At 38.6% G+C, this 17,061-nt stretch overlaps 1 protein-coding gene across 1 annotated transcript in view; it reads left to right on the top strand.

Annotated features, from left to right (window-relative positions):
* The window catches only part of UHMK1 (U2AF homology motif kinase 1), a 31,926-nt gene that overhangs the window by 7,340 nt on the left and 7,525 nt on the right, over positions 1–17,061 (top strand). Inside the window, exons 5-7 of the mRNA XM_003824565.5 lie at positions 7,433–7,509; positions 7,658–7,756; positions 13,064–13,152. Coding sequence (XP_003824613.1) covers positions 7,433–7,509; positions 7,658–7,756; positions 13,064–13,152 — 265 coding nt within the window. The remainder of the gene's footprint in view (positions 1–7,432; positions 7,510–7,657; positions 7,757–13,063; positions 13,153–17,061) is intronic.

Below are 17,061 nucleotides of genomic sequence, written 5' to 3'. Positions count from 1 at the left end.
GTAACTTTTTTACTTTATAAACTTTAATTTTTCTTTATCTTACTTACTTTTAAAATTTTTTCTTAAAAACTGAGACACAAGCACACCTTAGCCTAGACCTACACAGGGTCAGGATCATCAATATCATTGTCTTCCACTTCCACATATTGTCTTACTGGAATGTCTGCAGGGGCAGTAACATGCATAGAGCTGCCATCTCCTATGTTAACAATGCCTTCTTTTGGAATACCTCACAAAGGACCTGCCTGAGACTATTTTACAGTCAACTTTTTGGGGGAGGGGGATGTACTTTAAAATAGGAATAAAAAAATATATAGTTATAAATACATAAGCCAGTAACACAGCTATGTATTGTCATTATCAAGTACAGTAGTTTGGTTTACATCTATGTCCTACCGCAACATATTACTCACCTGCATTACCACAAGCATGTGAGTGATGTGTTGCGATAGGACATTATGATAGCTACGATGTCACTAGGCAATAGGAATTTTTCAGCCCAGTATAATTTTATGAGATCGCTGTCCTATATGTGGTCCATTGTTGACCAAAACATCATTGTGCAGTATATGACTGTATTATTAAATAGTAGGTTTTTCAGGTTTCTAGACTATGGACTGGAAGTGAATAAAATAATTAGTACGCTAGAAAAGTATGGATCCCTTGTCTGAGTTAGAGTAGTATAGTTTCCTTTGAATATTGGCCCTATAAACCTTTAAGTTAGTTTTATTAACTCTTTACTTTGAAATAGTTACAGACTCACAGGACTTTGCAAAAATGTTACAGAGAGGTCCCTACCATTTACCCAGGTTCCCCCAGTGGTAACTTTTTACATAACTGTAGTATATACAGTATCAAAACCAGTAAATTGAAATAGGTATAATCCACACAATTTATTCTGATTTCACCAATTTTACGCATACTTACTTGTGTGTGTTTTTCAAATTAGTTTTAAATAGCTGTTAGTATCTGATTGATATGAGATATTATAAATTGCATTTTACATTGAAGAGATGGGAATGAAAAATTATAAAATGGATTCTAGCCTGGAAGTTAAATTTTCATCTAAGTTCTAGTATTGACTTTCTTATTTTTATTTTTTTTAAATAATGGCCCCCCCCCACCATTTTACATAGAATACTAAATTTGGAAACTATAGAAAGTTATGATGAGGAAAATAAAAATTATAAACCCACATTCTAGTGTTAGCACTTTGGTATATTTCCTTCCACTATTTTTCCGCATATTGCATTATATATGCATGCAAGTCACTGAACCTTTTTTGTTGCTGTTGTTGAATAAAGCACAGACACTAAAAACACTCATTAAACAAATGTGTAGCTTAATCTGTAGGAACATTGTACCCATCTTGTAACTACCATTCACATCAAGAAATAAAACTTTTCCCGTCACCCTGGAAGTCCTGTATGTGTCTCATCCCAATCTCATACATTTTTGTTTCCTTGAGTGTCCTATATATTACTGCATGTGTTTCTGTTGAAAGTTTGATGACTCAGTAATTGCCTTTTCATTAAAAGTCGCTTGGTCTTCCAGCCTGGCCAAGATGGTGAAACCCCGTCTCTACTAAAAATACAAAAAAATTAGCCGGGCGTGGTGGCACGTGCCTATAATCCTAGCTACTCAGGAGGCTGAGGCAGAGAATTGCTTGAACCCGGGAGGTGAGGTTGCAGTGAACTAAGATCGTGCCACTGCAATTCAGCCTGGGCTACAGAGCGAGACTCTGTCTCAGGAAAAAAAAAAAGTCACTTGGTCTTCTTGTCTAGATGCCCAGAGGATTTTAACTTTTTCTTCAATGTATAGTAATTTTATCAAAATATATTTTGATTTTGATTGTTCTGGGTCAATATTCTCAGAAATACGGTATGTCTCTTAAATTACAGTTTTTAAATATTTTTTCTGTTCTTTTTGGTTTTCACTTTCATGTCCTCCTTGTCTACATACGTTTGATTTTCTTTGCCTTATATTCAATATTGCCATTTTTTCCTTTCTTTTTTTTTTGAGACGGAGTTTTTGCTCGTTGCCCAGGTTGGAGTACAGTGGCATGATCTCGGCTCACTGCAACCTCTGTCCCCTGGGTTCAAGCAATTCTCCCACATCAGCCTCCCAAGTAGCTGGGATTACAGGCTACTGCCACCATGCCTGGCTAATTTCTATATTTTTAGTAGAGACAGGGTTTCACCATATTGGCCAGGCTGGTCTCGAACTCCTGATCTCGTGATCCGCCTGCCTTGGCCTCCGAAAGTGCTGGGATTACAGGCGTGAGCCACAATGCCCAGCTGCTATTTTATCTTGATTCTATATTATCTCTTTTTCCTTTCTTTTTTTAAGAGATGAGGTCCCACCATGTGCCAGGCTGGTCTTGAACTCAAGTGACCTTCCAGCCTCAGTTTCCCAAAATGCTGGGATTACAGGCATAAGCCACCACCCCCAACCCATTCTTCCTTTTTTTTTTTTTTTTTTTTTTTTGGTGACACGGAGTCTCACTCTGTCGCCCAGGCTGAAGTGCAGTGGTGTGATCTCGGCTCACTGCAAGCTCCGCCTCCCGGGTTCACGCCATTCTCCTACCTCAGCCTCCTGAGTAGCTGGGACTACAGGCACCCGCTACCACACCCGGCTAATTTTGTGTATTTTTAGTAGAGACAGGGTTTCACCATGTTAGTCAGGATGGTCTCGATCTCCTGAACTCGTGATCCACCTGCCTCGGCCTCCCCAAATATTGTGATTACAGGCATGAGCCACCGTGCCCCGCCTCTTTTTTATTTTTAAAAATATCTTCCTTTTTGCCTACTGTTTCTCTTTAAGACATTATTTGTTGTGTTTATTCATCCTTGTATCTCTTATAGTGTAATTTTATTTTATGAAATGATTTTTAAAATGTCTAATTCTTTCCTGAGTTCTATTACCTTATTTTTGTGATTTTCAATTTTTTTTTTCTGTTGCTGTTTCACATCTTATATCATTTTTTAAAAATGTCTAGCTCATTTGAGTTTTTTGCGGGGGGAGGAGAAGACAAAGTCTCACTCTGTCACCCAGGCTGGAGTGCAGTGGCACAGTGCTCACTGCAACCTCCGCCTCTCAGGTTTTAGCGTTCCTCCCTCCTCACCCTCCTGAGTAGGTGGGATTACAGGCGGATGCTGCCAGGCCCAACTAATTTTCATGTTTTTAGTAGAGACAAGGTTTCACCATGTTGGCCAGGCTAGTCTGGAACTCCTGGCCTCAAGTGATCTGCTTGCCTCAACCTCCCAAAGTGCTGGGATTATGGGCGTGAGCCACCACGCCTGGCCATTTAGCTCATTTTGAAATGGTAGGCTCACGCCCATAATCCCAGCACTTTGGGAGGTTGAGGCGAGCAGACCACTTGAGGTCAGGAGTTCCAGACTAGCATGGCCAACATGATGAAATCCCGTCTCTACTAAAAACACAATTTAGCTGGGCCTAGCAGCATCTGCCTGTAATCCCAGGTGCTCTGGAGGCTGAGGCAGGAGGATCGATTGAATCCTGGAGGCGGAGGTTGCAGTGAGCCAAGATTGCACCACTGCACTTCAGCCTGAGTGACAGAGCAAGACTCTGTCTCCAAAAAAAAAAAAAAAAAAGTAGATTATAATGGTCATATCTTTCTGGCATACATTATCTGAGATTTATCATTTTGCAGTTTTTTTTTTTTTGTACAACAGATACTTTTCTTTCTCTTCTTTTCTCTTCTTTTCTTTTCTTTCAAGGCAGGGTCTCACTCTGTGACCCAGGCTAGAGTGCCATGGTGTGATCACAGCTCACTGCAGCTTTAAGCAATACTCCCACCTTAGCCTCCGAAGTAGCTGGGACCACAGGCATACACCACCATGCCTGGTTTATTTTTTTTGTAGACAAAGTCACACTATGATGCCCAGGCTGGTTTTGAACTCCTGGGCTCAAGTAATCCTCCTGCCTTTGCCTTCCAAAGTGCTGGGATTACAGGCGTGAGCCACCATGCACAGTCAGTTATAATCCTTTTTATGTTGCTCATTTTTATGTGAAAATTATTTTCCTAAACTTAAAGAAAATATACTTGGGATAACTTTTCTTATTATATAGGGCTCCCTCTTCTGTTGTTTTGTGTAATATTGCCCAAAAAGTGGCTTTTTTCAGAGATCTCCTGGCTCTTCTCTTCTGCTTTTTTCTGGTGCCTCTCTCTCCCCCCTCATCCTGCTCAATTTGGATTGTGTTCCCAAGATTTCTTCGCACTGTGGGACTTTGCACTGAAAGAAAGCTTTGGCCCGTTAGTTTTAAGAGGTCTTAGTGTCTAGATTACTCCAACCTCTTATGATTTTACAAAGAACTCCTTGTATTCACTTAGTATTAGAATGTATAACCCCTTATAGTTTCAGCTGCTTTTCTCCAGCATCTTGCTGTGCAGTCCAGTGAGTGCCTTTTGGCTGTTTGGGTTTATTTTTTTTCTGGTTCATCAGATCAATTGTAGCTTTCCTCTGCCTTCTTACACATAGATGCCAATATAGTGCAAATCTTACAGCTATTGATAGTTTGGCACTATAGGTTTTTTTTTTTTTTTTTTTTTTTGTATGTGTGTGTGTATGATGGAGTCACACTCTGTTGCCCAGGCTGGAGTGCAGTGGCACGATCTCGGCTCACTGCAACCTCCGCCTCCCAGGTTCAAGTGATTCTCCTGCCTCAGCCTCCCAAATAGCTGGGACTACAGGTGCACAGCACCACGCCTGGCTAATTTTTTGTATTTTTTAGTAGAGACGGGATTTCACCATGTTGGCCAGGCTGGTCTCAAACTCCTGACCTGAAGTGGTCCACCCACCTCTGCCTCCCAAATTGCTGGGATTACAGGCGTGAGCCACCACGCCTGGCCTAGTTTTTGTTTTTTAAGTGGCTTATTTTTACTTTATAAATGCTTACTTACAATAAGGAAATAATGGTCTTTTTATGCCACAAACACTTCAGTAGCTATATAGAGATACATTAATTTTATTAGACTATAACAGCATCTCGGTCTTTTTTTTTAATGACATAAAATTGTATGTGTCATGTACAACGTGTTTTAAAGTATATATACATAATGGAATGATTAAATCTAGTTAATGAACAAATGCATTATTTTACATAGTTATTTTTTGTGATGAGAGTGCTTAACATTCACTCCCTATGTTTTTCAAGAATTCAATATATCATCATTAACTAGAATCGCCATGTTGTGCAGTAGATCTCTTGAACTTATTCTTTCTATCTAACTGTAATTAGGCATCTTTTGGCTTTGGCCAATGTCTCCCCAAACTCCTCTCTCCTCTAACGCCCCCACCCAGCCTCTGGTAACACCATTCTTCTCTCTACTTCTGTGACATCAACACTTTTTAGAATTCACATATGAGTGAGATCATGCTGTATTTGTCTTTCTGGACCTGGCTTATTATAACACTTAACGTGATGCCCTACAGGTTCATCTGTGTTGAAAATGACAGGATTTGCTCCTTTTCAATGGCTGAATAGTATTCCATTGTGTATATATATATCATATTTTCTTTTTTTACTCATCTGTGTTTTTCTTTTTTTTTTTTTTTTTACTTTTTACACATCTGTTTTTAAATTTTTTTTTTAAGCTAACATGCAAGAAATGAACACTTATCTGTTAATAGATACTTAGGTTGATTACATATCTTGTATACTGTGAATAGTGCTGCAGCAAACGTGGGCCTACAGGTATCTCTTCATCATACTGATTTCATTTCCTTTGGATATATACCCAGTAGTGGGATTGCTGGTAGTTCTTTTTAAAAAAATTTTTTTAAGGGGCCTCCATACTACTTTCCATAATGGCTTTACTAATTTATATTCCCACCAACAATGTGTACGGATTCCCTTTTCTTTATGTCTTTTGTCTGTTTGATAATAGCTATTGTAATAGATATGAGGTGATACCTCATTGTGGTTTTGGTTTTTCATTTTCCTGATGATTAGCGATATTGAGCATTTCTCATATACTGTTGGCCATTTTTATGTGTTCTTTTGAGAAATGTTTGTTCAGGTCTTTTGCCCATTTTTTAATTGGGCTATTTGTTTCCTTGCTATTAAGTTGTTTGAGCTCTTTTTTTTCTTTTTTCTTTTTTCTTTTTTTTTTTTTTTTGAGACAGGGTCTCGTTCTGTTGCCAAGGCTGTAGTGCAGTGGTGTAAACATGGCTCACTGCAGGCTTGAATTCATAGGGTCAAGTGATCCTGGAACTACAGGTGCATGCCACCACACCAGCTAATTTTTAAATTTTTTTGTAGAGAGAGGATCTTGCCATGTTGCCCAGGCTGGTCTTGGACTCCTGGGCTCAAGCAGTCCTCCCACCTCTGCCTCCCAAAGTTCTGGGATTACAGATGTGAGCTACCACACCCAGCCAAATTGAGTTCCTTATATATCTTGTATATTACTCCCCTAGCAGATGTATAGTTTGTAAATATTTTCTCCCATTCTGTAAGTTGTCTCTTCGCCCTGTTCATTGTTTCCTTGGCTGTGCAGAAGGATTTTAGTTTGATATAATCCCATTTGTCTGTTTTTGCTTTTGTTGCTTGTGCTGTTGAAGTTATATTCAAAAATTCAGTGCTCAGAACAATGTTGTGCAGCTTTTCTCCTGTTTTCTTCTAGTAGTTTTGGGTCTTACATTTAAATTGTTAATCCATTTTGAGTTGATTTTTGTGTAGGTGAGAGATAAGGGTTTAATTTTATTCTTTGGCGTGTTAATATCCAGTTTTTCCCAGCACCATTTATTGAAAATACTGTCCTTTCCCCATTGTGTTTTCTTGGCACCTTTGTTGAAAATCAGTTGGTTGTAAATATTTTTTTTTCCCTGGGCTCTCTGATCTGTTTCATCAGTCTGTGTGTCTGTTTTCATATCAATACCATGCTGTTTTGGTTACTGTAGCTTTGTAGAACTTTTTTGAAGTCAGGTAGTATAGTGCTTCCAGCTTTGTTCTTTTTTCTCAAGATTACTTTGGCTATTCAGGGTGTCCTTATGGTTTTTGTTATAGATATTGTCCATGGGTTTTTGGTTTTGCTATCTAGTTGCTTTATTATTAGAGAAATTTGATGAGATTCAACAATCATCCCACCGATATCTTTTTTTTTAATTATGTTACCCTAAATCTGTGTCTTTTTTGTCACTCACTGTTATAGAGTGTGGATCACTTTGCAGTGTTTCATTTATTAATCAAAAGTGTTATTTTAAATCACAGTATAATGTCATAGGTATGTATCATGAATTACTAAACCATTTACTAATAAATAGCATTTGTATTTATAAGCGAATGATTCAATAAATCATGCTAACATAATTAATGCTGTGATGAACATTCAGACATTCTTACTTTCTTTAATGGTTGCATTTTCAAAAGATTCAGCAGAAATGATAAGGCACCTATTTTTGTGTTTTAGCATGCTTCATGATGATCCAAGCAGAAGAATTCCTGCTGAAATGGCATTGTGCAGCCCATTCTTTAGCATTCCTTTTGGTAAGTTGTGTATTCTTTTATTTTTTTCTTGGTCATTTGACAGTCATACAAGACATCAGCACTAATTTATATTCACAAGTTCCTTTATCTGGTGTTCAACTTATTTGGGGGGATTTACATTTAACCATATTATGATGAATTTTAACAGCCCCTCATATTGAAGATCTGGTCATGCTTCCCACTCCAGTGCTAAGACTGCTGAATGTGCTGGATGATGATTATCTTGAGAATGAAGAGGAATATGAAGGTTAGTGTTTTCTAAATTATATTTTAATGTGTCTTTCTTAAAGAAGTGTAGAATAAACATATCCGTAACATTTTCATATTTCCCAATTTATCTAATGAGAATATTGAACAATATGATCTCTAATATACTCTCACTTTTATCTTTTTGAGGCGGAGTTTCACTCTTGTTGCCCAGGGTGGAGTGCAGTGGCACGATCTCAGCTCACTGCAACCTCTGCCTACTGGGTTCAAGCCTCAGCCCCCCAAGTAGCTGAGATTACAGGCATGTGCCACCAGGCCTGGCTAATTTTGTATTTTTAGTAGGGACGGGGTTTCACCATGTTGGTCAGCTGGTCTCGAACTCCTGACCTCAGGTGATCCACCAGCCTCAGCCTCTCAAAGTGCTGAGATTACAGGTGTGAGCCACTGTGCCCAGCCCTCTCACTTTTTTATTCATAATGTCCTTTTGACTCTTTTACGTTTCATCTTTACCCAGTTAATGAAGAAGATTAATTTTCCCAACAACTTCTATCTCTCTAGTCTGTCTCTTCTAGCCTTTCCCTAGGGTTGCATTTCTCCATTTTAGCTCTCTTTTTTGCTTTTAACATTCATTCATTTAAGACATATTAACTGAGTATTTACTATGTGCTGTTGTGGGATTACTTCCCGTCTTTAGTATAGTAGGGGAGACGGCTACATAAACAATTATAGTTGTGATAATCTGAAGATAGGGTACTATACAATGGCAGAAAGGACAAGTACTTAACCCAATCTTAGTAACTGGTGAATGCTTCTCTACAGATGTTATATCTGAGCTCAGTAATTTGGAGTTGCTTGACTAAAAGTTGAGGGGTTAGGAAGTAAGTAGCACAAACACATAGATATGAAAGTGTCAGAAAACAGCAAATTGGTATGACTGTATCTTAAGATATTTGTTGGGGAGCAATCAGTTAAAGCTAACGAGGTAGCCAGAGTACAGACGAGTTTGCTGTGTTTAAGAATTTGGATTTTATCTGAGAGATAGTAACACCAAAATACAGATATGTGAAGAACTTTGCGTCAGGTATAGAATAATATCTAGTTTATGGTTAAGTATTCAATACCTATCTGTTCTTTGTTGAATGCAGTAAGGAGTTTATTAAATAATTTTAAATAGGAGAGTGACATAGTCAAACCTGTATTTTAGTAGGGACATTTTGGAAACAGAGAGGGAGTGGACTAAAACAGGGCCAAACTTAGACCAAGGACAACTGTTGTGAAGCATTTGCATCAACCTATTGTTACTACTACTAGAGAGACAATTTTGTGTAGCGGTTAAGAGTGTAGGCTTAACAAAAATTAGCTGGACGTGGTGGCATATGCCTATAATCCCAGCTGCTCGGGAGGCTGAGGTGGGATAATCGCTTGAACCCAGGAGGCAGAGGTTGCAGTGACCCGAGATTGCACCACTGCACTCCAGCCTGGGCAACAGAGTGAGACCATCTCCGGAAAAAAAAAAAAAAAGAGTGTAGACTGAGTTTACATGATGTCTCTCACTTACTAGCTTCTTTGCAGTTTTTTGCAAAAGAAGGAAACTATAGTTTCCTCATCTATAAAATGGAGATAATAAATAGTACCTATCTTGTAGAGTTGTTGTGAAAATTAAATAATGTATAAACATTTCCTAGAACCATGCCTGGTAAATAGTAAACACTCAACAAATATTACCTATTATTAACCACTAGAATACAATCTGGTTTGTTTTGTTTATTGCTATATTAATAGCACTGACACACAGTAGGCACTCAAATATTTATTGTAGGAAGGAAGGAAAGATGGAAGGAGAAATAATTTGCAAGGAGCCAATCTATCTAAATGTAGTGACTAAGTGGATATGAGAGCAAGAAGTGAGGCAGGTTGGGGTTTTGCATGAGACATCTGAATTAAACCACTTGGCAGATGGTGGTCCTAGTTAAAGAGGTAAGGAATAAAAGAGAAAAAGCAGACCTTGGGGATTCATTTTGGACAAGAGGAATACCTCCTGTACTCACTGAAATAGGTTGGAAGAGAAAGAATTTTGGTGTGGCTGTATCTAAGTTACGTAAGTTATAAGTAAAAGTAGGTAGGAAGTTAGTGATGTTCCTGCATAGTAACCAAATATTTTCTGTATATGTCCTTCAGCACTCAATTTTGGACTTCTCTAATTTTTTCCTATTATTTTATTTACTTTCAGGTCTTAACTATTATTTTGCTAACAAATGATGCTCAAATATCCTCTAGACTCTTGACCTATTTTTAATTTCTCTATCTTCTGCCCATAAATTATATCAGTTTTATGTCCTCTTAATATTTAAAATAGAAAAAAATTTAAAACAGAAAGCAAACAGAAAGCTTTATTTTATGTTTCCTTTTCCTTTTACTTTGTTTCTTGTTCTCTGGCTTAACACTTACTTTGTGCCTAGTACTTTATATATATTACTTGAGAGGTAGTAGTTATTTTTCCAGTTTATAGATAATGGAAGTAAACTTAGGTTTATTCACAAAGCTAGTAAATATTTTTAAAGCCAGATATTTAGGTCTGCATATCTAAAGCTCTTATTTTTCTATTTAAAAATATCAATTGCTTAATATTAAATATTCTCCTTGTAGAAAATTAAAATGTTACAGATAAGGCTAATTATATGACAGTACCTCTTGTAAATGATTTCATGTCCCTACAGTGTAGTGAGAGAACTGTAATTTCTTTGAGTCTGTGACCATTTTAAGAGTCTTGAGTTTTCAGGTTGTCTATCTGAAAGAAAGTCTTGCCCTCAGCATTGTTTCAGGTTACGAAGGTACAATGGCTCTGAATTTCTTGGAATCAGTTCAGAATACTACTTAGGTCCTTTTAGTCTTCGTCTTTGTAAAGACCTGCTGTCTTCATCACCTCATTCTGTCTACTCCTAATAATTTTTATCTCTTTAAAACTGAAGCTTGGCCGGGCGTGGTGGCTCACGCCTGTAATCCTAGCACTTTGGGAGGCCGAGGCGGATGGATCACGAGGTCAGGAGATCGAGACCATCCTGGTTAAGATGGTGAAACCCCGTCTCTACTAAAAATACAAAAAATTAGCCGGGCGTGGTGGTGGGCGCCTGTAGTCCCAGCTACTCGGGAGGCTGAGGCAGGAGAATAGCATCAACCCGGGAGGCGGAGCTTGCAGTGAGCCGAGATGGCACCACTGCACTCCAGCCTAGGCGACAGAGCAAGACTCCGTCTCAAAAAAAAAAAAAAACAAAAACAAAAAACAAAACAAAACTGAAGCTTGGCCTGTTTTTGAATAAACCTTTAGACAACCATATAACTCTCCTCCTCTATCTTGCTGTGACTTTTTTCCACTTTTAAATACACGGAGTCTTTAAATTTTGTTTAAATGTTGCTATTGAATCTTAGTGTTTAAGAATCTGAAGTGAACCAAAGTGCAGCAGACAATATGGTACCATTAAATACCTTTGTTACTTCTGATGAACAGGGTCATCATGAAATAACAAGTTTCTTAGCTAGAAATTATGGTATGTATTGGAACAGCTGTCTTGTAATCTTGATAGAGGCAGGGAAGGAAGTTAAACCTTACATTATAGACCAAATTAAATTTCAAATCAAGTAAAGATTAAAATACTAAAACAAGGGAATAAAATAGGGAGGAAGGGAAAAAAGAAAGGGATGAGGGAAGGAAGTAGGGCAGGTAGGAAGGAGATAATTTTTTAATATAAAAAGACATCCTAGAATTTTGTTTTTTAATATTCCTGAAGTTGGAAAGGCCTTTTTTGAATATGGCAAAAAACTCAGAAGCAGTATAATAAGCATTGAACAAAATCAACCCTGACAAAAATCACCCTAAGAAAGATTAAAAGACAAAGGATAGTTTAAAGAAAAAATATTTATAGTTTAAAGAAAAAATATTTATAGCTCTTATTACAGTTTATGGAAAAGGAAGTAGACAAGTATTTTACACATCTGCTTTTACTCTCTATTATTATTGAAATGCTAATTAGAGCCAAACTGCAATATCTTTGTTACCCATCAAACACATTGACAGTGATGAAACATTTGAGTATCCTCTTGTGGGTAAGGGTATAAGGAAACATTTTTATACATTACTAGAGAAAGTTTACATTGGTAAACTTTTATGGAAAGCAAATTGGAAAAATTACAAATTTATGTCAGTTTTGACCCAGCATTTCTATTTCTAGAATGTCAACTTAGTAATACACAAGTGAGGCTGGGCGCAGTGGCTCACGCCTGTAATCCCAACACTTTGGGAGGCCAAGGCAGGTGGATCACGAGGTCAGGAATTCGAGATCAGCCTGACCAATACGGTGAAACCCTGTCTCTACTAAAAATACAAAAATTAGCTGGGCAAGGTGACACACACCTGTAATCCCAGCTACCCAGGAGGCTGAGGCAGGAGAATCACTTGAACCCGGGAGGTGGAGGTTGCAGTGAGCCGAGATCGTGCCACTACACTCCAGCCTAGGAACAGAGCAAGACTCCATCTCAAAAAACAAAAAGGAAAGAAAGAAATACACAAATGAAATGAGATATGCATAGGGGGGTTATCGATTGCAGTACTGTTTTTAATGGTAAAAGTTTGGAAATTGTCTAATTAGTACTGGACATAGTATATAATATATTGAATATTCATAGAATAAAATATTTCATAACCATTAAAACAAATGAGAAAATTTTATGTGATAATTTGGAAATATCTTAAAGGACATATTTAATATAAAAAGCAAGGTTTTTTTAAATTTCATATTTGCTTGTATATAAGTTTATAATAATGGCAGAATACAGAAGAAATTGGCCAGGCGCAGTGGCTCACGCCTGTAATCCCAGCACTTTAGGAGGCTGAGGTGGGCGGATCACAAAACCAGGAGTTCGAGAACAGCCTGGCCAATATGGTGAAACCCCATCTCTACTAAACATACAAAAATTAGCTGGGTGTGGTGGTGCACGCCTGTAGTCCCAGCTACTCGGGAGGCTGAGGGAGAAGAATCGCTTGAACCCGAGAGGTGGAGGTTGCAGTGTCACGCCACTGCACTCCAGCCTGGGCGACAGCGATACTCTGTCTAAAAAAAAAAAAAAAGAAAGAAGGAAAAGAAACTGATACTATGTGTTGCCTTCAAGGAGAGTAGAAGGTGGAAGACTATTATTTATAATTTTGAATCATTTGAATGTCAACTATTCAAGACATAAAATGACCTCATTACTAGTTATGTATTCCTGAATTCTTTGATGATTAAAAAATTTTAAATGTTGAATACTTGTTTATTATATCAGAGCAGTTACTGTTATATGTTTTAATAATCAGATGTTGTAGAAGATGTAAAAGAGGAGTGTCAAAAATATGGACCAGTGGTATCTCTACTTGTTCCAAAGGAAAATCCTGGCAGAGGACAAGTAAGTGAATATTTTCATAATTGCAGATTACTCAGAGGTTATTAAAATTCTGTGTTAAATGTTTTAGTTCTGTAGGAAGATGTACAACAAAATTTTGCTAAGGATTATGAGTTTTGCATTTTAATGATTTTTATATTCTGACTTGTACTTTTTACTTCTTCTAAAAGTTCTATAATATGCTTGCATTTTTTTAGCACTTAAAAAAATTTTTTTTTTTAAATATTGGCTGGGTGTGGTGGTTACGCCTGTAATCCCAGCACTTTGGGAGGCTGAGGTGGGTGGATTACTTGAGGTTAGGAGTTCAGAGATGGTGAAGCCCTGTCTCTACTGAAAATACAAAAGTTAGCCGGGCGTGGTGGCACATGCCTGTAATCCCAGCTCCTTGGGAGGCTGAAGCAGGAGAATCACTTGAACTCAGGAGGCAGAGGTTGCAGTGAGCCAAGATCCTGCCACTGCACTCCAGCCTGGGCCAGGAGAAATGAGTGAGACTTCATCTCAAAAAAAAAAAACTACTTTTGGCTGGGCGCAGTGGCTCACGCCTATAATCCCAGCACTTTGGGAGGCCAAGGCAGGCGGATCACGAGATCAGGAGTTTGAGACCAGCCTGGCCAACATGGTGAAACTCTTTCTCTACTAAAAATACAAAAAATTAGCTGGGCGTGGTGGTGCATGCCTCTAATCCCAGCTACTTGGCGGGGCTGAGGCAGGAGAATCGCTTGAACCTGGGAGGTGGAGGTTGTAGTGAGTGGAGGTCATGCCACTGCACTCCAGCCTGGGCAACAGTGTGAGACTCCATCTCAAAAAAAAAAAAAACTACTTTTGAGCCACTGTAAACAGTAACACCAGGCCAGGAGGTGGCTCGTGCGTGTAATCCTAGCACTTTGGGAGGCCGAGGCGGGTGGATCACCTGAGGTCAGGAGTTTGAGACCAGCCCAGCCAACGTGGTGAAACCCCCTCTCTACTAAAAATACAAAAATTAGCCAGGTGTGGTGGCAGGGGCCTATAGTCCCAGCTCTTCAGGGGGCTGAGGCAGGAAATTTGCTTGAACTTGGGAGGCTGAGCTGCAGCAAGCTGAGATTGCTTTATGGCACTCCAGCCTGGGTGACAGAGCGAGACTCCATCTTAAAAAAAAAAAAAAAAAACAGTAACACCAACTGCTAAATCATACTTTATTTCAGGTTCAGCTGGAGAAATGATTTAGTCTAATTTTGTTCTAATTAGGTAGAGTTAGAAAGCCAATTAGGTTAGGTTCTAATTGTAATAGAAACTATCAGTGATAGTTTAAAGAAGGAAAGTGTGCTGGACTGAGAATTCTTGAACCTGAGTTCTAGCCTCAATATGATTAGCTTCGTGATGATCCTCATTTTTTTCACCTTTAAAATGTGGGCTAAAACTGTTAGCACCGCATTTTCTTTAGAAACTCTAATTCCAAATTAAATTATATGACAATGTAAGAAAATATTTATTTGTAGTATTTTTATTTTTTGAGAGATAGAATTTTGGTTTGCTTTGTCTTAGGGTTTCTCATTCTTGACATTATTGACATTGAGCCTGATAATTTTTTGTTGGAGTAGCTGTCCTCTACACTATAGAACGTTTAACAGGTTTCCTGATTTCTACCCACTTTGAACAAAAAAAATGTCTCTAGACACTGCCAGGTGTCTGTCCTCTAGGGGGTGAAGTCATCTCTGGTTGTGGATTATTTTATTTTATCTTTTTTTTTGAGACAGGGTCTCACTCTGTTTCCCAGGCTGGAGTGCAGTGGTGCGATCTCAGCTCTCTGCAACCTCTACCTTCCAGGCTCAAGTGACCCTTCTGCCTCAGCCTCCCGAGTAGCTGGAACTACAAGCACATGTGCCACCACACCTGGCTAATTTTTTGTAGAAACGAGGTTTTGCTGTGTTGTCCAGGGTGGTCTTGAACACCTGAATTCAAGAGATCCACCTGATTCAGTCTCCCTAAGTGCTAGGATTAAAGGCGTGAGCCACTGCGCCCAGCTATTATTTTATCTTAATAGCTTAGTATTATGAACATTCCTGACAACTGAAAAAATATGAAAACAAAAATATGAACAGTTTTATTCTAGTCCTAATGAAAAGTTATTGCCAAACTAGTGATAATAGTTTTACATTTAGTATCACATACTGAATACTAATATGTATAATTGTATCCTTGCTGTTTAGTCATTTAACTGATATTTATTGAGCATTTATTATGTTCTAGGTACCCATCATAAAAGTGGTCAAATCAGATTTTTAAAAGTGTGGTGATAAGTGCTAGGGAGAAAAACAGATTAAGGAAGAAACTTAAGGAGTGCTGGGGTAGGTAGGGTGGGTTGCACTTTTAAATGGGTTAGTAGGGAAGGACATCTGAGAAGGTCATATGAATCAAGATTTGAGGGAAGCAAGGAAGAGAATTTTAGGCAAAAGGAACAGCAAGATCCAAGGCCCTGAGTATTCCTGGCAGATTTGGGGAGGCCAATGTGGCTGTAGCAGAGTGAGAAAGAATAGTAGGAGATTAGATCAGAGAGATTAGGGAGTGGTAGGGGGCATATTAAGTAGAATGAGCTGGGTAGAGTATTGAGATTACATTGGCTTTTACTCTGAACTAGGGCAAGGTATTGGAAGATTTCGAATGAAGGACTAACATGATCTGACTCAATATTAGCCCCAGTGGTCAAAATGAAGTGGAAGATACAGAATAGAGAGACAGGAGAAGTCTTTTCCAGAGAGAAGTATCCAGGTTTAAGATGATATGAAAAAAGTATCAGTGAGAGGAAAGTTGCTATTTTGAGAAGTTTTCACTGACATTTAAAGGAGAGTGAAAGCAGCTTTTGATAAACTCTTGGACTCACAGATTTAATCTATCTAGGCTTTTGAAAATGTCCATTACCTAGTTGTCAAAGCCATTCTTCATTTGAATTTTTAATTCAAGCAAACATGATTTTATAAGGAATGTTACAAAAAACACTGAAAAATAATGAATGCATCTGATAATGCAATTATAAAAATAATCAGAATTAAAATGATACAGCCCTATTAATTTCATAATAATTTATAAAAATAAGATGCCTTTCTTAGTGTGGGATGGTGTAGTATAGAAAAGTATAGCCTATCTGAAGCAAGGAGTATGATAGAAAACATGATATTCCTTCTGTAAATGCATGTCTACTCATTTATCGAACTTTGGTCTATAGGTTTGGGCATAATTAAGAATCAGGTAAAAAAAAATCAGGAATAGATTCATTATTCCTTTTTGGGGTGGGGTGGGGGAGGGGACAGGGTCTTGCTCTGTCACCCAGGCTGGAGCACATACAGTGTCGTGATCTTGGCTCATTGCAGCCTCGACTTCCTGAGCTCAAGTGATCTTCCCAACTCTGCCTCCCAAGTAGCTGGGATTACAGGCACATGCTACCACGCCCGGTTAGATTTTGTTTGTTTGTTTTTGAGATGGAGTCTTGCTCTGTTGCCCGGGCTGGAGTACAGTGGCGCAATCTCAGCTCCCTGCAACCTTCGCCTCCCGGGTTCAAGTGATTCTCCTGCCTCAGCCTCCTGGGTAGCTGGGATTACAGGTGTGTGCCACCTTGCCCAGCTAATTTTTGTATTTTTAGTAGAGACAGGGTTTCACCGTGTTGGTCAGGCTGATCTCGAATTCCTGACCTCGTGATCCACCTGCCTTAGCCTCCCAAAGTGCTCAGATTACAAGAGTGAGCCCCTGCACCCAGCCAAATTGTACTTCCTAATAGGTGCAATTTCCAGCAGCTGTTGACCAATATTTTTTCCTTTTTCACTTCTAAAAGTACAGATTATCATCCAGGTACCATTGAAATGCAGTTGCTGTCTGAGCTATTCAGCCGTATCTTTGGCAGATGTCTAGTGTTATTCATCACTCCTGTAACGACCTTAGCAA

Source organism: Pan paniscus, chromosome 1 (assembly GCF_029289425.2).
Source record: "Pan paniscus chromosome 1, NHGRI_mPanPan1-v2.0_pri, whole genome shotgun sequence".
NCBI lineage: Eukaryota > Metazoa > Chordata > Mammalia > Primates > Hominidae > Pan > Pan paniscus.
Note: the sequence above shows the minus strand (reverse complement) of the source record. Positions and strands in the feature narration are given on the sequence as shown.